The following is a 23012-nucleotide window of genomic DNA, read 5'->3' as shown; positions in this document are numbered from 1 at the left end:
GATGCATCAGAATGAGTAGCCATTACTCCACTTAAACCTAAATTAAAAATCCTGATATTTGCATTGTCAATTCACTCACAAAATGAAATCTCTTATTACCTTACCCAATTTTCATTACTGAGATGTAAGTGGATCCCAAATTGCTTTTCTAGTCAGAAAGACATTTTAAAAGTAGAATCCCTGATCATCTCTGTTCATCATCATTGCTGGAGATTATCTCAACTAATGGGCAACATAGCTATAATAAATTATCCTTCAGGTAAAATCACTTTACATTTCTGGAGTTTCAAGGAATTTATCAGCACAATCACTTTCATCTGAACTAAAACTCCGTGGGAGCATGCAGTCTCAATTGAACTTTTATTGGAGATGTTTCCTAAGCTGAGGAGCAGAGACAGAAGGAGGGACACATCAAAGGAGACCAAGTGAGACCTCAGGAGACTCACACACTTGTCCCCAGCAAACACCAACAACTGGCCATTGACTACTCCACAGTGGCTCTTGCTCTCTTACTATAAATGTTTTTCAAACCCTAGTTTCATCCATAGCTAAAAACAAAACAAAAAAAAGCCTGTCCTGACCTTCACAGCATTACAGAAGCACAAGACCTGCCCTCGGTCTAACTCAGCACTTCTCACCTTCCCAGCTCATGAGCACGGGGACAAGCCTGCAGAGCCAACACCTTTGCCCACAGCACAAACCTGTGCCACACACTGCCAGCACTGCCACCCCACAGTGGTCATTCCGACACAACCGCTCTTCAATACTCGGAAATAACAACATAACATCTGCTGATACATTTTTCAGCTAGGCAGAGCTCAAGAGTGACCCCAGAAGGTACCGTTCTTGGACCAGAGCCCAAGACCTTTGTCAGCCTGCTATGAAGCAAATGGGCACAGGCATGCCCCTCCCACCAGGGAGGGGAGTTTGGCCTACTCCTACCAATGAGAAAAAAATAGGGCCAGCAAATCAAGTTTTTTAGTAAAAATAGACTGCAAACCCGACTTTTTTTCTGTGTAGAAAACAGAAGCAATTTGATTACAGAAGCAATTTGATGGGTGGAAAGTGGTATTTTCTGTAACAAATAATGTATAATTTTAAACGCTTGAGATAGAAACTAAAGTCTTGGTGCTTACCAAAGACTAAAATTACATTAAAAAAAAAAAAAACAAACCCCAAAACAAAACAATGAAAAAACAGCAAACACTTGCTCCTATCAAAGCTTTCTATCCTGCTAGCAAAGAGAAGAAATGGTGGCCTCTGACTTTTTGACCCTCTGTGCTGAGTGATTCAATTGAAAAATAACACAAATAACACAAGAAGATGGATGGTGTTTGTGGTATTTTAAGGTCAAAGTACTACAAAGAAACATTTATTTTCCTCTCCGTTTCTATCCAGTAAAGTCAGATCAGTGCTGTGGCCATGTTGTACCAACTGTGAAGATAAAGTGTTGAAAACTTAGAGACAAGTTAGACAAATTATCTTTTCTGTTACCCTTCAGTGGTACTTCTGCTAGAAGGGAGAAAAAAGGAGACAAATATTTAATTTTGAAATACTTTGATGCAACAAAATGGACTGTTCTTAACATAAATTAAATACAGAAAGGCAGAAATTTACTTGACAGAAAGTTCTCAGCATTTATGAAAGAGATTAGCAAAAAACGATTTCAATTAGAATTATGTGCTGAAGTGACCGAGGAAAATTAAAAAGCAGCGCTGTCAGCTCCCAGTAATTCATGAATTAGCATTCAAAACAGGGTTGTTACATAAGTAGCCTTTAATTGAAAACACTTTTTTCTCCTTTCGCATAAGTTGTAACAGATGAAGGCTGAAAAGAGGTTAAAAAAAGTATTTTATCATAAATGATCAGTTTGACCCTGTGCCCTGTGGAAATATTAAAGCCTTCCCAAAGGGTCACAGCTTCCCTTCTCGTCATGGGCTATGGGGTCATTTGGGAGCAATTTGGGTGTCTAAACATGGGCATCCTGTGCCTGAGCGTATCCAAGGCACCCGTGGAGCCTTGGTAGATGGGATAAAGAGCTGCTCGAGACCTGCATCCTTCTGCTGCACAGCAGGAGCAAGGAGGGACGGACCTGGAGACACCCGAGGACTACGGCTCAGCACCTGAGGCGCTGCTCTCTTCACCCCTTTGTAACTCACTTCTAACCTCCTGCATGGTGAAAGCTTTCTCTCCTGGTCCACAAGTCGTTTTAAAAAACACACAACAAAGCACCAGTTTGAAGGTGAGGAGTCCTACAAAGCCCCTTTTTGTTTACTTCTGGGGAGTACCTTTATAAAGGGATGGCAGAATGTGACCAGAACACAGAGAATCAAGCGTACATGAGTCACTGACAGCAGACTTCCCAAAGGGCTGTCATTTCCGAGGATTTATAATAATCACCTCCTTTTTCCTACAACGCAGACCCACTTGCACTAAGCTCGAGAGACAGCAGATTACCCAGGGCACCACTTAAATGTATTAATATTGTATCTGCTTTCAACATAACTTTAGAAGAAATTATGTAACAGCATGAAATGCAACTAGATGGAAAGGAATACTGCAAGGAACTCGAGGCTGACAAGAGAACATACCCTTATTGATACCAGTTCAAAAGGTTTTCTTTGGACAAATTATTATGCCACACCATCACCCAGCCTGCTGACAGACAAGAAATTTCCATTTTTTAGTGGCTACCTCTCCTTTTACAAAGCACAGGACTTCCTTCAGCCATCATTTAAACATCAGAATAAACCTGGTCCTTAGCAATAGGGCAAGGGCATCACAGCCTGACCATATAAGATCATAAGGATTTGGGTTTATGATTTGGGTAATTCTCTATATGGAGAAAAAAAAAGTGTACATTTAAAAAAAAAAAAAATCATTCTTACTTCAGATTATAGTTTCATCCCATAAATCTTGGACATTAGATGGAAAACTCTGTTGAGACCTTGGCTTTTTGATTATACACATTTGTGAAGAGGAAAAATAAAAACACAGAAGGTTTTATTTCAGCCCACTCTGTCTGGCTGCCTTCATCTTTATGGACTCTTGCACTGCCCATTACCTGGATTACTTGCCTGTCGCTGTAATATAAATTCTTAAACCTACCAGCAACAATCCTCTAAACCATAATTGTTCCAGTAATTGAAACTGCCTCAATTTTGACACTCAACAATCCATTGTTCGCAACTGAGTAATTAAATGAAAGGTTTAGATCAAAATCTTTTCCTGTTATTCTGCAGCAATTTAGCTGAAAGTGCCCACTTCTCTTCATGTAGGCAAACGGCATTGATTTGAACTTGGCCAAAACACAGATATTACTAACCAACGTCTTTTGCACAAGTACAGGAGGGAAATGAAAATAAATTAGTGGCATATTTAATACATTCAGATGATTAAAAAATGGAAATCACCAACATTAGCAAGTGAAAGAATAAGCAATCAGAGCCCTAAACAACCAGCAGCAGTATTAAGGGGCAGCCCCAGATCCAAGAAGCTGCCGTGGATGCATTAGCTCTCTCTACCTTACTGAAATTTCATGGCAAGCCATTGCAGTCAACCAGCTAAAAGGGAACAGAAGAACCTTATACATGTGGAAACTTAGCAGAAAAAAAGTTATTTTATCATCTTGAAAAAAACTTGTATCTTTACCACAGATGACCAAATGGTCTTATATGCAGCATTTGATAAGAAAATATTATTATTTGAACTTCAACCCCTTTTCCTATATTCATGAATGAAATCTTGCAGAACCCATTATTATCTGCACAAACATTAACATCTTACTATCCAGATTCAGAGCATGGTATCCCCCCCCAAACAGCTGATAAAGCCTGATCACCTTCAGAGCCACAGGCATTTTACCACACCTGCAGAGGTCAATGGCACTATCAGAGCACACAGCTCTGTAAGAACAACCTGGCCCAAGTTAGCCTTAGGTATCACAGCAGAGCAGTGATATTTTGCTGAGCTAAAGCAAAGCAGAAACACATCTCAAATAACGTGCAGGAGGTGGTGCAAAGCACCTGCCCTGCACAGCTCTCACATGGGCATCAGGGCAATGGCCCCTGTTTCTCATGACCTCAGCACCACAAGTGAGTGGCCCTGTTAGGCAGCCTTGTGCCCCAGAGAACATCCCCTACGACATGACCTTGCACAAACATTTCCCCCTTATCTCATTAATCCATGTTTTACTGTCTCATGCACCAGGAATTTGAGGGATGGGCAATTTCACTGTGTGAAGCTAGCAAATAATTGAATTAAGGTTCAGTAATTGCAGTTATCACTACAAGACATATCAAAGCAAAAATAAGCTCAGCAAAGCACATATCTGACTTTAAGTATATGTGAAGAGTCCCATTAGCTTCAACAGCATTTATCAGGCAAGTTGGAAATTACACATATAAGAGTGCAACAAAAAAAATCAACGTATTTGATTTTGAAAGAACTCTGCAAATAAGGAAAAAAAATTAAGGGATGAGATTAAAACTATTTAGCATCTTCCATGTCAAGCAATAACATGAGCTTTTTGGAACAGGAGAGATTAAATTCCTTTACACTGGTTCATATCCCTGTTGTACATGCAGCACATCTGGAGATCGCTCCTGAATTGGTGACAAAGACTTGAGAGGATAATGGTCTGTTCAAGATACTGATTCCCTCTTCAGTATTCAGCCAGGAGGTCACAAGCACAGCCTCAGCCAGTTCCATCAGTAAATCCATTTTTAGTGGTTCATGTGGAATTGGAAATGCATTTGGGCATGGTGCCATGGCTGGATCTCAGCCATTCACAAACGTAACACAGGGATGAGGATCCCCACTTCTGCCTTTGCTCTGACTTCCCCCTCACATCATGATCTGTTTTCATAGAAGCTGGAGGGGCAACCAGATTTCACCTGGTTGCATTGGTGACAGCCGGAATTCTCTGTTGTTGGGGGAGCTAACAACTTTGGGAAAGGCAGGAGACAGTCAGTAGGAGGCTTAGCAGATTTGACCATGTAAAATCAGTCTTGGAAAAAGACTTTTATTAGTATCTTAGTGAGGTACAGGGAATAAAAGCAGGGTAAATTTCAAACCTCTCCATTCTCTGTAGCAACTGAGGTAGGGAACTTTAGTACACTGTTAATATTCAAGAATGTCTGTATTTTTGTCCTCTTGTTTTAGATCTGCAGAGAAAGATCAAGCCCATAACTCACAGGAGACTCAGATAATCAGCTCAAACCAAATTGCAGTATATAATTATAATCACACAACTGGCAGGCTTTGCTCAAGAGGAAATATGAGCTGGCACGGCTGAGAGATTGAAGTATCACAGCCTATAACCCAAATAGAAATGCAGCTCAATAGTTAACAAAGCCAAATGGAGCTTTAGCCACTGGCCTTTGGTGTAGCCCAAGTCTGGTCTGTGGCTTGCATGCCATGAGTTTCAGAGTCACAGACTAATAGAGCCCATCGTGGCTCATTAGAACCAAAATCAGTGTCTTTACTGGGGGTGCCAGTGGAGAAGTTAAGGAATGCTGACCCAGTTTCCTCAGGCAAGTAGTTGTAGATATGGATGTAGTGTCAAGCACAGGTCTGGACCATCCCCTGGAGTCACGTTTCATTTTCTCCTGTCAACTGCACGCCAGGCAAGGAGGCCAAAGGGAACCACCGCACCTCCTCCCAAAATCTCAGCCACAGCAACATTGCTGGGCTACCTTCAAGGCATTCCCCACATCCAATAGAACAACAGAGTTGCTGGGAATGAGAAAAATAAAGACCTGAAACCTCTCCTGATAAGTCAGAAAAGATCCCTTGCAGAATTTAGCTTGTGCTGGGTACCAGCTGACTGAGGCACTACTGAGCAGTCAAGTCCCTCTCCTCTGGAGGACCGCTCGGATGTTCCAAGCTCTCTGCTGAGCCAGGACTCAAACAGTCAGGGAGAATCAATTATAGCCAGTCTCAAATTTAGTGAGATAATCTGAATATTCTTTAGAACTCTCTTGAAAGATTTAGATTTGCATCTTTGGCTTCATGAAAAACAAAACAAAACTGAAAATCTTGTCATAAACTTACAGAGGCTTTTTTTTTTTCAAAGCAATGAATGATCAGCATCCTTCCCGTTCTTGCCCAAGTTGTTTTTAGATATCAGACTTTGAATTTTTCTTGATCTGGGCTTGAATTTGGCATTTTACTCATTGCAGAAATCTGTTTTTAAGCCTCTGCAGTTATTGCTTAGTTTCCCCTCAAGGCATTTTTCAGTACTTCTCAGATGGACCGATCACTGAGACTCTGTGTACTTTGAACCACTCCACATGTTTCAAAGACACAAAAAGCTGCTTCTTCGTAGCCTGATCTAACTGCAATTAAGAGCTTTTTCCCTGGCCCTGTCCTCATACAGAGAAAAATAGTAGAATCTAGTGAAATTATTACAAAGCTGGTTAAGTACAGGATATGACTAATCCTGTATTTCACAGCTGGAGGTTAAACTGAGCCTCATTAAACCCAATGTTCTTGCTTACCCACAACAGAAACAAATGGGGCATGGCAGAGCTTTGCGTGTGTGCATCTCTCTCACACACACTTGAACACTGAAATTCAGCTCCAGCCCTTCCAAAATTTTAAGTTGCAAGAAATTATATGATGGTCTCAAATTTCTAAGACTCAATTACCCCAGTATGTCTCTCTCTATCTGTTAGTCGACTTCTGGATCCAGATATTTTGAATTATATTTCCTAGGTTTTTAGGGAACTCTATTTACATTCTTGTAAAATCCCTGGATACCACAGGTGACAACCCCCAGAACACACAGTACACCACCCAGATTTCATTACAAGTTGCAAAAGCTCAGTTCTGTCACTGATCATGCATTTTAGATGTGCATGAATGCGAGAGAATATTTATTTTGGTAGGAGGCAGCCCAAGCCCCTGATGTCCAAAGTAAACAGAAGGAACACCACTGTCTTAAAGGGCTGGAAGGTATTTTGAACTGCTCCTATGAAACTGTACATTTTTTATTTGGGGAGGAAAAACACTTTATTCAATCAGTACATACTGTTTACTTACATCTCAAGTCAACTTATTGGATAGCAAATTGGTCAGATCAGTCTTGTCACTGTAATTCATAAAAGAAGGAGGTGAAACGGAACACACTTGGACATTGATTGGTTTTGCATGCTATGGTTTTTTTGAAGATTCTGCTGCCACAGCTAAGGAAGAAACATTTGAGGGATTCTGTTACCATCTTTTGCATTTACACATGTAAGCAATGCAGTGCACTCTCTCAAAGCTATATCAAAGTTTTGGTCTCAAGAGAGCAGGTCTCATGAAAATCCGGTTCTTCAAGAGCTATACTCCAAAATGCATGGAGTCCTGTAGGAATTCTCACCATTGACTTGAAAGGAATATTTGGATGTGACCCCAAATACGAATCTCCTTTTTTATTACTTAAAATTAATATGCAGCTAAACATTTAAACACTGTCTTAAATTGGTAATAGAGTAACTGAGGGCACATCCCCTTCAGTATTCTGAATTTAAATGGAGACCAACTGCCTGGAAAGCTTTCATGTCTGAGTTGCTCTGTATTACAAAAAAAAAATCCAATTTCCCTTGTGAGACCTTAAATTAAAGCAATTATACTTATCCTCCTCACGCACAAACAATAGGTACACTTTGGGGAAATTAGACAGGTTTGTAATTTTGTTCCTGTCATGGTGAGCGTGTGCAGTGCTCCTGGCACAAGCCATGGCCTCAGACAAACCTCCAGAGCCAATTCACGGAGAGGCCCAAATGCTAAGACCTTACAGCAACTCTGAGAGCCGAGAGGAAACTCTACAAGCAGGAACTGTTAATGGCAGACTTGGCACAGAAGTGACTGATAATAAAACAACAGAGGAAATTGCACTCTGACTCTCCTGGAGCCAGCCAGCACATTGTGGGCAATTTCTTTTTCTCCTCCTTGGGAAGAGATCAGGCTCTCCACTGAATGGCATTTACATCTTTGTTCTTTGCAGTACTAACGATCGTCAGGCTCTTTTTGACTCTGGGGTCCAGATTTTCCCCCTTGTTTTGAGAACAATATGCTAGAAACTGCCTGCTGAGTGCATGGTTGTGCCAAGATCCCATTTGCCTAAGAAATGTGGCAGCCTGCAGATGCTGTGACCATGGAAGTTCCTTGCTCAAACACCTCAGCTGTCTTAACAGCAGTGTCTACAGGCATTCCCTACTATCATTTTATTAACCCTAGAGCTTGCAGCCTTCTTTTAATTCAGGAAAAGCATGGAGTTTCTTAAAAGTAAGACTAATAACAGTTTTCAAGAACTTCTAGGGATGCTCTAAAGATCTTCCAAGGATATTCTAAACCCCAGGCAACTAGCAGGCTGAACCGCCGTGAAGTGCTGGTGCTACTGAAATCTATTTGGCAATTTTAATTAAATACTCTTAAGTTCCTCATAAATCTCAAGGGCTGTCACTCCCTAGAGAAGAATTTTTTTTGTTTCTGCTCTGCACCAGAGGACTTGAAATTTTCTGTGAAAGAGACACCAGGGCTTCATTGTCAAATATCCAGTTACTTAGAGCCTCACCTGCCCAATGCATCTGCTTTGTTAAAAGCTGGGCTTTTTGAAACAAAGGTGTGTAACATGCCCTGGGCATCTCGAACAGAAAAATGCCTCTGGCATTCCTACTCTCAAGGGAAAAGGTAGACATAGCTCAGCAGGGACTATAAACCAAAAGGAGTCCTGACAGCCAGCCCATGGTGCACAGTACTTAGTTACAAGGAGAGAGAAGAGTGATGAGTCCACACAGCCTATAAACTTCAGTTTTAGTTAAAAGTGCTCAATCCTTATGAGTGTACAGAATGAGCTGCAAATGCAAAATAATGTGAAAGGATGGCCAGAAGTTTGTTACTGGTATTATCTCTAAATGTATGCTTTAGTTATGAAAATATCCAGAACTGACCTTTGGAGCTCCTAAATGTTGTAAATACCAGTCTCTCGAACCTTAATGGGAAAGTGTGTAATTAAAAATTCCTTTTTGTTCAAGAGGCAGCATAAGAAGGCTTAAGGGGTCTATCTGTGCTTGGACACTTCCAGTTCAGAGGAACGGAAAGCAAATATGGTCTCCCACTTCAGGGACTATATCTCAGCAATATGGAGGGTACCCTCGCCTAGTCAGCCAGACTCCACTAAGGAAAGGTTAACACCAGCTCTCCTGGGCATTTCCCACAGTGTCACAGAGGAAAATCAAGACTTCACCCATGTGATGTTGCACAGACCAAACGCATGCACACAGCAGAACTCAGTGCACTTCTTCCCTGGAGAATGTGAGACAACAAAGTGATGCCCATGAAGCTCCCTGAAACCAACACCCAACATTCCTCACAGCTTACATTCATCTTCTTTACACTACAACTGAAACTTCCAGAAGCCAGCTACACTTGTGAGAAACGCTCACACCATCTCCACCCAGCTCTGTGGGATCTTTGCCACTGTGGCTACACCACAGACACCTACCAGCACTGGAGAGCAGGATTGAGGGGTCTTTTCTGGTAGTGGCATTTGCTACAACCTCTCCCCAAACAATAGAAACCAGGTTAACAAAAGTTGTGGGTTGCCAGAACTGCTGCCAGAGATTTTGCCAGCACAGCAATGCCATCGCAAGAGCATGACCATCTAGCTGACATGGCCATTCCAACAAACCATCACAGCATAAACTGAGTCAAAAAAGTAAAAGATGGAGTAGTTCCCCCTCAGAGAAAGAAAATGGGGAGAGTGATGATTATTGATGAGTTAGCAAAGTCAGAAGCATGTAATTTCCCAACTGGAAATACACATCTCCTTCCCTAGAAAGCAAAAGAAGTCAAAACACCAACAAAAAAACCCAAATACATGGTTATCATAATAACACCCTTATTTCCATTTACTTTCCTCCTACAGCAAAGTATGCCTTGTGAGATGGTATTTCTTGATCTGCAAGAGTAAGAAAAGGTCTCTCTCCATTAACCTGTTCAAAGTGTGAATCCCAGCACACTTGTGCTGCAGGTGACATGCACAGTACAGAGCAGCTGCCAGGCATGGGCTGGGGAGCTTTTGCCTGTCCCACTGAGGCTTTCTTCTAAAGTGCTTATAGAGAAAGGATATGTCAGGAAGCAGGAGAAAAACTGCAGGCTTGGGATCCCCTGCAACAACTTGATTCCAGAAGGGGCTACAAAGACACCACCTCTCAGCATACCTTCACTCCAGAGATGCTGAAGAAGATAAAGCAACAAATCTCACTCAGGATGCACCAGCCAGCAAAGGGGTATTGTGTCACTGGCCACTGGAATATAAATCCTGCCACAAAGCTTGCAAATATCCTTTGCAGCACCAGCCTTCTCGGGTTTCTCTGGATGAAGCACTATTTCAGCTCTGTGTTTAGCATTTGGAAGGAAGCCAGGAAGACTTCCATAACCACCCCTGATTTGTTAATCCCTTAATGCACAGGCACTGTTTGTTACTTAGGCCGTCAGGTTTCATCGCTCCTCAGCACACTGCTGATAGAACTTCTTGACACCAGGCTGCAAATATTATTGCAAAGTCAATACTCACAGGGAGAAAGCCAAGCAGAGTTAAAATGTGACCTTGGTGTTGACAAGCCAGTTTGGCACTGCAGAGTTCAAACAGCCAGGATCACCTGGCAACTTTCAAAACAGGAGAAAGTTTGCCAGGATCATTTTGACTAGAGTCTTATCCCAAGATCTGCATGGTAACAGCTAAACACTTTCCAATCAGACAAAGCAAGTAAAAATACAGTAAGTGGATTATACTTTTTGGGAAGGTGCTGGGAGCTATATGTACATATGCATGTGAGTTTGTATCTATACAGATTTTCCTAACCTTTCTCATTAAAAGAGAAAAAAATTCAAATCTAGGTGTGTTAGCATGACAGACTGGAGGTGATGCAGCTCAGTATTCCCAGGGAGTTCACCCAGCCCATGGTAGCTTCAACACTCCTGTTGCCATAAGGAAAGCTGACTCCCTGCTTATAATAAATAAAGTTATTTCCTGAATGTGATCTAAAAGAGGTTGGATCCTGGTCTTTTTGGAGGACCATTGAGACATCACACAGGGGCTGCACAGCACATCACAGCCAGGCTGGCATCAGTGCCTGCTGCTGCTGGGGAGGTGGCTGGCCTTCTCTAGAACACAGAGCTATTTTAAGGTAATTTCCCTCCCTCCTGGATTCAAATATTTATACTAACACAGCCCAAAAGGTGATGACACCTGAGGACAGTGGAGGAAAAGGCCCAGCCTGCACACCCAGGGCAGCACATAGGTGAAGGGTTGATGCATGAGCCTGACGCAGCCCTGCACACCCCAAAACTAACTGGGTTTTATCCTCCCAATGCAATAAGCCCATGCAGCTATTCAGCCCCTACTCATTATCACCAATAATTACCAACTTTTTTTTGACCTCCTAAGGCAGATCTGACAGAGTGATGTGCTTGGCTGTGGCAGGACAAAGCTAGGCCAAGGGCACATTGAGCCCATCCCCGAATCCATGCACATCCCAACTGTCCCCATGCAGACCATCTGCCTATCAATAACTCCAATTAAACAGTCTCGGGGCTTCGACCGCCACCAGCTCAGTCTCAGTTTGGGAGAAAGACAGAGGGAGGTAAAATTAAATTAGCAATCAATTAATACATGAAGCAACTCCAAAGCTGTTGAATTGAGCACCCTTTTGGGCTTTAACCCTTTGGTGCCCTATGAGTTTTGTTTCATGGCTAGTAATGCCAATGAGCATGCTGGGAAAAAGGAGTAATCTTTTAAAAAGCTCACAGACAGGTCAAAATGTGTATTTCAGAAAAAAATAACATTTGTCAAAATTATTTTATTGAAATTTCAGTAAGCATAGAGCTCTTTATTATTTTTGTTAATTTTAAATGAGAATTTTAGAAATGTGATCTTGGAACAGTCTATTCTCCAATCTGGTGAAATGCAAAGAACAGCACAACATAAACTGGCAAAAAAGGCATTTTAAAAAAACGTTACAAGGGCTTTTTTATTTCCAGTCCTTATAACTGGGAAGAATCTGGAATAAAATGACTGTGAAACGTAGTGCTTGAAGTAAGAAGCAAAGTATGGAAAAAAAGCTTTTAAAATGCTATGAAGGTAGAACATAAAACAGAGAAAGGATGCAAAGAACAGGAAACAAAGGGTAACTTTTCTGATGGTCTAAATAGACAGTGCCTTATTGAACGCAGCAGAGCTGCCCCTGTTTACACCAACTGGTGTGTTTTACAGGGGATCCAGAGGACATACCAGACAGAATGGCTGTTTTCTTCCCACTGCTTGACATTGCTATATAAAGACAGGTAAGCATCATGAGTGATCAAAAGCACAGTGGCACGTGGAGTAGACTTTGAAAGGGAGATGCAAGCAAAAAGTGGCACTTTAGAGAGTCTGTTCAGATTTAAGTAAGATCTCAAATAAAAGCTGGGAGCCTGCACCACACAAAACTATTCCCAAGGCTGTCCTTTGACAACAGTCTCCTCTTTCAACAAGATAAAAGTCAATCTAAATGGGCAAGCAAGACAAATTCCTACAGCAAGGACACAGGCAGAGCTGGACTCTCACAGCATCCCCGGAGCAGAGGTGGATCAAGGAGCTATGCAGGGAGGCATTAATGCATCTCCAGAACACACACAGACACTAACAGAGGATTCACTTTTTTCCTTTTTTTTTTTTTATTTTAACAAAAGGAGACCAAATTCTACCTGTGTGGGATTAATATGAATTATGTTCTTCCTGGGAGGTTTACCAAAAGCCCTTGTGCCGTCAAATGGGGCAGTCAGACACAACCGTATGGAAACAGGAGAACTGAGCCATGCTAGTATCTATTAAGAGAAAAAAACCTACCTGGGAAAGAAGCTTGTTGTCATCCTCCAGCAGTTTCACTTTTGTTTCAAGTTGCCTGATATAGTTGGAAGACGAATCTTTAAGAAAAGAGAAAAAAAAAAACCAACATATTTAAGCCTCTTGTGTTACAGGCAAGTATTGTCAGACAGCAATAAGTTTCCCCACTCTGTGGAAGGCCAGTTTGGGAACGACTTAATGAATAAAACCCTAAGTGTATAGGGTGAGGAGGGACTCTGTCAAAGGTTTTTTCACTAAAAAGCTGAGACTCAGCAACAGCAATATCTTTTGTGAATCTGCATCAATGCCAGTTTGAGGGGTGGGTGATACAGAAGGAAAGTGAGGTTGAAACACTGTGTTTTGTATTTTTATAAAAGTAATTTCCTAGTTTTGAAAGCTATTCTCATTCATCTAGAATGCACCAAAATACTCCATGAGAGAACAAGATGTTTTCTTTTAGGTTTGAATGAACAACCCCTCTACACACGTGCCTTTTTCTTTCAAAAACAACTGAGAAGTTCACAAAACTAAGCTGTTGGCACAGCTCTAAGAGGAGGTCAGTGCCACAGCTCCCAGTGCTGTAAAAGGGGGAGAAGTGTATTCAGAAAGGCCACAGAGCTGCAGCATGCAGACAGCCTGAAGTACACAAAGTGCCTACCCAGGACATCTGTTTTTTCTAGTGGAAGCACGTGACACTAACCAGAAAAATACCAGGACAATAAAACACAGAATACCCTCACATAAAATGGTAATATTCAACCTGAAGGAATGCAATGGCTGGTTTACCATTGCAGTAAGACAACAGCACCAGATAGGGTGGCCTGGCACAGAAGATAAGTTGCTGGAGAGCTCTGTGGGTGGCTTACTGCTGTCCAAAGCATCTGGCTTTTGTTTTGAACTGTGCTTTGAAGAAACACATTCAAAAATTTCACAGGGAAGAAAATAAAAGAACCTGGGAAAACCTTTTCTCCATTTGCATTATAGCTTGGTGAGTTCCTCCTGTACACTTGGATCTTTGCAAAATTTCTCCTCCACTTGTAATTTGAGTAGCAGAGGCCATGAGCTTTTACAGCAGGAGAAAAAGTTTTGCGACATAAGTATATGAAAAACCCCAAACATTTTCCACACTTCTGAAAGGGCTCTGCAAAGTGCAAAATTATAATTTCCCTCTTCTCATTTATTATGGCATGACTGCAGAAGTCACTGTTCAATCCCAGGACTCCTTGCCAAGCAAGAACTGGCGAGGAGCAGGGTGTCAGCACAAGGGCCCTGGTGCTGGTGGGTGTGTGCTGCCAGTGGCCAGCCCCCTCTTGGGGTTTCCCATTTGGGATCAGCCCCCCAAGGTGAGCAGGCACCTCTGGCTGCAGCTCTGGCACACGAACACTCAGCCACTCACCCGTGTGAGGTTTAGGCTGGCTCTGTGCTAAACAGCTTCTCTCTGCTTTTGCCAGTGGCTGCCAGACGCACTCAGCACTAAGCCTGAATGCTCTTCCTGGCCACTCTGGGGGCAGCTCAGCAGAAAAGCTAGCAGGGAAGCTACAGCTAATCACTGAGACTGCTTTGGCCACTCAAGGGAAAAACTGGAATATGCTAAAAAAAGTGCTACCATAGACCAGTGCCAAACCACACATAAAGGAACAGCAGGATGGATCTGAGTCAAGTACCCATCTAAAGCACACTCTCAGAGGAAAAATGCTCAGTTTCTTGACTGGATTATGCTTTGTCAAAACCCAGGAAATCCAAACAAGTCCTCATGAGAAAGGTTAAGAAGACACTGTAGGGAGCTGTGTAAGTTCAGTGAACAGCTTAAGTGGTGACAAGGTTCACAGCAACATCGGCTTGAGCAAACTCGGCCCAACAACCACCCTAACATGGGGGGAGTCTCCAGGTCAGAGGAGAAGAGAGCAAACCAAGCAGGTTATAGAATCAATCTAAAGCACCTTCCCTGTGAAGGCCTTATGCCACCAGCACCACAACTTTAGCCATGCATACCTAAAGGGGGAGAGTAGAATGCTGCAGTAGATGGGTGCTGAAGTCAGCAAGATTTCAGGATCAGCTTGAAGAACTTGCTGAATTAGTAACAAACCTGTCCTCCAGCAGGGGAGTCTGGGGTGTTAAGGGGAGGTGTAAGGGTGCAAGGGGAGTTTGAGATTGTTAAATATAAAGCCAGGCGGACCATGGATCCTTTGGTCTGACCCCCCCCCAGGCCATCACACTTGGTTAACTTGCCCCTAAATTCAGTACAGTAATACCCATTTGGCTAAACAGTTCCAAAACCAGTCTCCATCTCTATCTGAAGACGAACAGAGACTACACCACTTCCACCTGTGTGCTGAATACAACAGCTTCCACTGGTAGACCTGGTCAGATAAGGTGTCCTTCCCACCTGCATTCCAGCTTCACCAGTACCCTCACTGTGCCAGCAGCTACAAGAAATTTAGGTTAAGAGGATATATGGTGACACAGAAGCTGTTGTTCAGACCCTGAATGCTACAAGGACTGACTGACTGGTTGATGAAAAGAATGGAGCACGACTGCCAAAGGAAAGGAAATAGAGAATTATTTCCTCTCTGCAGGTTCATACTCCTTACCAAAAAAAGGGTACTCCATGGGAAGGCAAGCCCTGCATCCTCGGGAGCCAATGCCCACCACAACTACTACCAGTCCTGAAAGCCTGATCTGAGATCTGCTAGAATTCTTTGGACACCACTGTTCAACCCCAAACCATGTTTGATGTCTGACCTCAGCCAGAAAATGCCCTATGGCAACATAAAATACATGTAGGAAAGAAAAGAAAGAAAAACAAAAAACAAATGAGCTGGTTTGTCAGCAGAAGATGCTCCATCTTGGGCAAAGGCTGCGAAACAGTGCTCAGAGCCATCCCAGTCCTTGCTGTGCCCTCAGAGATGAATCACCTCCATCATCTGGACCTGCCTGTGTTGAGGCAGGTGCCAGATGAGCCATTTGCATCTTGATCTCAGTTTTGAAAAATCTCATAAATCTCACAACAGCGGGAAGTAACACTGCCAGGCTAAGCAGTGAAACCCCAGGCTTGGTCTCACCCATGTTAGATCAAGAAGCACATTCCCAACATTTTTCTGCCTCTGACCTTCCTCTTATCAGCAAGTTTCCCTCCTCTCCTGCCTCCCCCAGAGCCAGGAGACAAGGACAGCTCCACTGACCCACCCAGGAGAGGCACCAGAGCTGGATCACTAACTGATCAGACCCCCTCATCCCTTTTCATTAGAAATCAAACAAATGGTCCTCACTGCTGTGTCAAAGCCTGCTGCCAGCTGTGAGCAATGCTCCACCTTCACCAGCTCAGAAGCACTCCTCTCAGCGGCATGAGCAGCTCCCAGACCCAGGTATTGGGGCATACCCCAGGCACACCCACCCAGCCACACCTCATGGCACTGATTTTGAGTGCACTGATATGCTAGTGCCCTGCTGATGACCAGACAAGTATGGTGGTCAAGGACACATGGTCAAGGATAAGCTTTCTGGCATTCTTTCTTTCTCTGGCACTCAGTGATGCCTGGAATGCCACTGGGGCCAACGTCCTCCTCTAGTTACCCCTTGGGGCCACGAGCACCAGCTGCACAAGCAGTGGATGCCTTAGTGGACCAGATGGCACCAGAGGGAAGGAATTTCCCATCAAAACATTTCACATCCCACTCGGCACCCTCCTCGTGGCAGCCATCACACAGAAGAGGAAGTCAGGGAGAGAGGCAGCGCTGTGCCCTGCCAGGCTGCTACCCACGACAGCAAAATGGGTGAAAACTGTAATCACCATCAGCCATCGCTCACTTGCACAATGTAAATGCTGCAAACTAAATTGTTCACAGAGATGTAAAACCTGAAGTCCTGTTTCTTTACAAAGCCTTGGAAAAACTAATTGGATGTAGCTCCCCACATTATCTCCATGAGAGATAGAAGAGCTGCATTCCAGCTCAGAAAGGAGCATTGCTGTTATCATCCACCTTCCTCAAGATTTACTGTTCTAAAAAACATACTCCATCTGGAATGGGATGTAATTCAGCTTGGATTTAATCTAGCTGAGTAACTTTTCTCCATGTAGATAAACCACTTAATACTCATTACAGCTAAATGGAGGCAAGACAAATCACTCTACCTTGTTTTAACTCAATGGTCTCTCAGAGAGCAGGGAACTGCCTGGCTCCTCAAGCTTTGTAAAAACATAAATTAGAAATTGTTTTAACAAACAAAACAATCTTGCAGCCTGCAGAGCACAGAACAGTGTAATTTGGAAAGACACTTGGAGCCTTTCTGATTCTCATCTGAGATTTCAGGGGAATCTGTCAGAGGGGTAAATATGATAAATTACACATTTGTTTTGACAGTAGCAAAATAAAGGGGTTTATTTCCTCGTATGCCACTTCTACAACCACAAGCATGCAGAGCAGAGGTTTGTGTGGCAGCTACGAGGTTGGGATCAAGACATTTTTATTTAAGACCTTTTCATAATGAGGTGTTAGCACCTAAATGAATATGAGAAAAAACCTGCCCTTTACTTAGGAAGCTACTTTAACTAAGCATGATTTAAGACAGTAAAGCATAGCTATATTTTGTCAATGTCCTGCAAACAAGGCTCTTCCTGTCCTCATAAAAAGCAGCGTCCCTAAAGGGATTCTCCCAAACCAAGGAGGAAAGGCACATGAAGGAATGATGCTCTGCCAGATTTGCACCTGGCAGCCAGCTGCCTTGTTTGTATGATAGAATGCTGACATTTTCTCTTCCTCTCCTTCCATCAAAGATCATCTCAAAAGAAGGCCTTCACCTGTGCTCAATAAAACACTTTGCTGTTTGTTGGCAGTTTCATTATCACATCTCTGCTCTTCACCACCATATTTCAGATTTGTATTGCTCTACTGGTCTTGCATCTTGACACAGACAGCAGGCTGAAACATGGCCAGTGGTTATATCTTGTAAAGAAGTTGATTTATTAAAGCAACAGCACTCTTTCAGAGCAGTTGGGAAGCAGATGAAACTCACATATATTAAATATTGTCATTAAAGGAAACTACTGGAAGAGATGGACAAATGCACCATCCTTGTTTTTTCCTAATCAGCCCCCATCTTTCTGCTCTTACCAGCAAACCCCATTCCCAATGTCCTGTTTCAGACTGGTATGCAAGGCAAGTTTTCACAACAGGCTTAAGTCAGTGGATGGCTCAAACATGAGCAGGGCCACCACAAAGCCAGTGCTGAGTTACTTTAGTTTCACAGGTGCTGCCCTCTGCTATGGCACCACCAGGGCTTTCAGATAATGAACGCTCCTTGGTTTCCCTGGCATAGAATCTCAGAATAACCTACGTGGAAGGGATCTGCAACAGTCATCTAGTCAAACTCCTGCAGCAAGCAGGGACATCTTCAACTAGATCAGGTGGCTCAGAGCCCCATCCACCTGTCCTTGAATGTTTCCAGGGATGGGGTATCTACCACCTCTCTGGGCAACCTGTGCCAGCGTTTCACCACTCTCATCGTAAAAACTTCCTTCCTTATATCTAATCTAAGCCTAACCTCTGTCAGTTCAAAGCCATTAAACCCTCTCCTATCACTACATACCCTTGTAAAAAGACTCTCCCCAGCTCTCTTGTAGCCCCCTTTATGTACTGAAAAGCTGCTCTAAGGTTTCCTTGGAGACTTCTCTTGTCCACACTGAACAACCACAACTCTCTCAGCTTTTCCTCAGACAAGAGGTGTTCCAGCCCTCTGATCATCTTCACGATCATGAGATCCAAAATACCATACTCTGCTAATCCCAAATCCCGGGCCTTTCCAGTAGCAGCTTAGGCAAAATTTGGGGTCTCCCTTGAGATGTGATAACAGAATACGCAACAATAAGGTCTATGGTAAATAGAAGCTCCCAGTGTTTTGTACCTCTGCAAGATACCCAGCAAGCAGACCATACCAACCTGCTCTATCTCTTGTCCCACCACCTCATTCACTGTGGGTTGTATAGGGAGAAGTTTCCTCTGCACTCTGCCAGCCAGTGTTAAAGAGGTAGCAGGAATGCACTTACAGAAAGAGAACTAAGGCCAAATCTTAAATATTTCCATAGCTGAGGTGCTGAAGTGCAGCACATCTACTGAACAGACACTGCCTTAGACTACACTAAATAAATAAAAGGCCCATCTGTAGCATCCAAAGCCACCCATGATAACATCTGTCTGAATAACACTGGTAGAGGATCAGGCCTCATTTTCAAGTCACAAGCTAAGGCATAGCTTAGGTATTCAAATACCAGTCAAAACACAGAGAAGTGTGTAGCCAGTCCAATCACAAATAACAAAGAAATATGCTCAGAGTAATACACACATTTTTAACTCTAACAAGACAGTGGCTATGCACTGGCAACACGGCTGTGCTGCTGCAACGTGCTGCTCTGACAGGATGGAACACATGTCACTGCAACTATTTAATTAACATTTCATAGCAAGCCTCTAACTATGAGCTCTGAAGGTTTGCAAGACTGTTTGTTCCCGACTCGGTTTCAGTTCATTAGACCTGTCTGGGTGCTTAGCAGCCTCAAGCTGTCTGTAAGAGTCTGGTAAGGTCTCTCCTGACACTGGTGGTTACAGCTCACTACTGTGACTTCCATCCATGACATCATCTCCACGCACAGCAAAACATCTGCCCGCAACGCCTGTCAACAGTTCAGGAGCTCCTGATATGAGGATTTCACTAGGAGGTGGCTAATAGGGAAGGAGGAGTGTGTGTGTACCCAGGTACTGCAGCGTAGTGGCCACCAGTTTCCCCTTCCTTGCCTGGGTGATGTGTACATGACAATCTTTGTGGTGGCTGTCCCTCTATCACAGCACAGAACAGCAGGCACCACTGGAGAACATTTCCATCTGAGGATGTCTAACCCACATAACCCATGCAACCTGCCCAGCAGGAAGGTGGTAAAACATCTCCCAATCTTGTCATCTGAAACCACACTTTGCCCTCCTAGGGGGACAACCGGTAGCTGCTCTTCTGCTGAATGGGAGTGGGCAAGGACCACAGTGCTGCTGTGGCTCTCCAGGGCTCTCCAGAGCCCTCCTCTAAGCCTGCATGAGAGGACAGCACCTTCACCAGGCTGCTCAGATGTGCTGCCTGTGTGACAGACTGCCTCAGCACTGGTTACTGGTCACTGCTGGCTGTCCAGGTTTACTGAGGAGATCTTTCCTGCTATTCCCCCAGAAATTACGAAGGTAAACAACCAAGGAAAAAAATGCGTTTGCTTTACAAGTTGTGTTTAATGCCTGGCTCTGGGCATCACCCCGAGAAAAATCAGTGTGAGTTTCTGATGGTTCAGCCTCAGGCTAAGCTTTCAGTCAAGAGTGAACAGACTGTAATTAGATTAAATAAGCAAACACAGCAATAGAAATATTAATGTCCAAGACACACATAGCCAGACAGTCTTGACTGGTGTACATGTAACAGAGAAAAGCTGATTTACATCCCCTGCAGTGCTCTTGCTCCCTGCACATGGAAGACTGCCCTGTCTGAGGAAGTAGGTGCTCTCCAGATCAATCCCAGGTGCTGCAACACCTGAAACACCCATCATAGCTCAGTGACACCAGGCAAAATTCAGGGTTTCCTTGGCCTCTTTAAGAAGCCATTTGCTGTGCAACCACTAGATGTACTCAATGATTTCTGCATGAATGCAGAAAGGACAATTCTAAAGAAAGTAGGACAATGTTCAGATTTCAGGTGGATCAGAGTGATCGTGTCTTCCAGACACTGTGGGACAAGCATTTCTATACCAGAGCCTACTAGATGATATGAAGAGAGACAACAGAAGATATAGAAGTTGGAGGAAAGACCGGGGAAGATCAGAGTGACTACTGGATGTGATATTGCTCTCATGAAAACTTGTAAGAGAGGAAAAGATGAGTAACACCAACAAACTGGAGGCTCTTTGAGGGCCTCCTGCCTTAGTTAACACAGCTTCATTCAAAAAGCTTTGCTTCCCATGTCAGAGCTGCACTGTACCACTGCAGAATCTTCTGCTGTTGCCAATCCCAGCAGAGTAAAGCCGTAGCCCACTGACCACTGCCAAAGCAGTGACTTAGGAGATCATCATAATCTTCCTTATCCTGTACTTCTCTACTGTTGCCACAGATGGACAAGGGCTGATCTACCACAGTATGGCCTGAGCAGGACCTTCCATGAGAGTCTAATTTTAGAAACGGAGAGATAAATCCTCTGCTTTTGATAGACCCATGGATTGTTTCTCCTTGGTACAACGAACTCAAGCTCCTTGATCCACACGAAGGAATGGCCAGGCTCTGCTCAAAGTTTGGGTCCTGGCAACCAGCTGGGTTGGACTCTCCTGCTGGGGAAAACAGAGGTGAACAGAAAGTTGTGTCACCAGCGCTCATTTGGGGAGCAAAGCAGCAAGTCACTCACTGCTAATGGGATTCTGCAGCTTTAATGATTATGAAAAGGTTAAAATGACCTGCCAGGCACCCTCAGCTGTTTAAGCCTCTTTTCCTTCCTCGTGCTGCTTTAATCTTGATAACATGATCACGTGACCAGGTCAAAAAAAGCCCCAAAGCCGATTAGTGTCTTTCCACCGGCTACAAAGGACTCAACATTTGGGGTAGTGGGGATGTTTCAGCAAAAGCGGCCCATTTTTCTCCACAACCTCCTTTTGGAGGCACTGATGAACACTGCAGCATCTAGAGGTCAGCAAGAGAGTATGGTCCCAGGGGAAATTCTCTGAAACCGATGGGACAGGCTGTACTCATTTCTATTTGTATCAATCTGGTTACTTAATTCCTCTCTCCCTTTGACAAAACCCAACCCTTCCTGTCTGGCTTTGGATACTGCTGTGGTAGCTGCTGTTCCTGTCTCTACAGCATCAACCAAAGGCTCAGTCCGTCCCACTGCCCGCATGCGATGCTCACAGCCTCTGCCAAGGTCAACCCAAACTTTTGTGGCAGCATCCTTTGATTCCTCATTCAGCATACAGCAGTCCTGTGAAAAAGGATCTTGGAGACTATTGCAATTTGTAAACTGTGCATGAACCAGCTGTTAGACTGAAAACAATATCTAAGATCATATCATAATGCAGAAACAAGAGATCTGTACGTAAACAGGGGAAATAATCCTCCTTCACCAGTGCTATTAAAGATCTTGAATAGGGATCTGCGTCCAGTTTTAGGCATCACGCTTCAGGACTCATGGGGGCTAGTTGGAAAAACTTCAGGAGAGAAATAAGGAGGATCAGAATGTGGAAAGTATACTCTAGCAGGAGCGCCTGAAGGAATCCAGCTTGCTTAGCCTGGGGAAGAAAAGACCAAACATAGATGCAATAATGGATTCAAATATGTAAATGATTGTCAGAAAAAGAAAAAGTGAATAAATTGTTCTCCATCTCCATCCAGGAAGAACAAGGTCTCTCATAACAGAAATATTTAAGGACTAGAAGAGGTTGCCTTGGGAGGCAGTGGAATTGCCATTGATGATGACTTTCACAAGCAGGTTACACAAGTATCTGTCAGGAGCAGTTTGGGTAGAGCTGAGTCTGACTTGGGGCAAAGGGATTGGTTAGGTGACACTGAGAGTCCTTCAGTCCTGTTTTCCATGTCTACCCTGTACAGTATCACATGAAGAAAATCTGTGGATGTTTCCCTTTAATTCCAGAAAGCAAACACAAGTTATTTGAAAGCAAAAATAAAATCACTAAGCAAGTTCTGTTGTCATGTCAGATTCAGCAACCTGAAACCATCCATGCCTTTTGGTTTCCCATCACCTGCAGAAAGTCTCACCTAATTGCAGAGTGGCTGGCAAAGAAGAATACAGAGCTGGAAAGACTGTGGGGAGAAAAACAAGTGCTGAGGTGGAGCTCTCTGACACTACTGGGATGTTTGCAATAAAAAGGTTATATTAGAAACAGATGGCTTTGTAAAATACAGACAGAGATTTCAAAAGTTAGTACTTCCTCACAAAAAAAAAGAGAGTTTTTATCTTTAAGAGTTATCCAGCTTTTCCACATAAATTCACAGTCCTAAATCACAGAAGGCCAACACGCACGAGGCTTGGTATGACTATAGTAACAACATATGGTCTCTAGCTGAAAGAGCTTAAAAAAGAGGATGCTCAGAGTATGTAGGCAAGCTGG

General features: G+C 43.4%; 1 protein-coding gene across 1 annotated transcript in view; it reads right to left on the bottom strand.

The window, feature by feature from the left end:
- Window positions 1-23012, bottom strand: part of CCDC85C (coiled-coil domain containing 85C) — a 112111-nt gene that overhangs the window by 32346 nt on the left and 56753 nt on the right. The window contains exon 2 of the mRNA XM_048307599.1: window positions 12881-12957. Coding sequence (XP_048163556.1) covers window positions 12881-12957 — 77 coding nt within the window. The remainder of the gene's footprint in view (window positions 1-12880; window positions 12958-23012) is intronic.

Source organism: Corvus hawaiiensis, chromosome 6 (genome assembly GCF_020740725.1).
Source record: "Corvus hawaiiensis isolate bCorHaw1 chromosome 6, bCorHaw1.pri.cur, whole genome shotgun sequence".
NCBI lineage: Eukaryota > Metazoa > Chordata > Aves > Passeriformes > Corvidae > Corvus > Corvus hawaiiensis.
The sequence above is the reverse complement of the archived record's forward strand: the minus strand, read 5'-3'. Positions and strand labels throughout refer to the sequence as shown.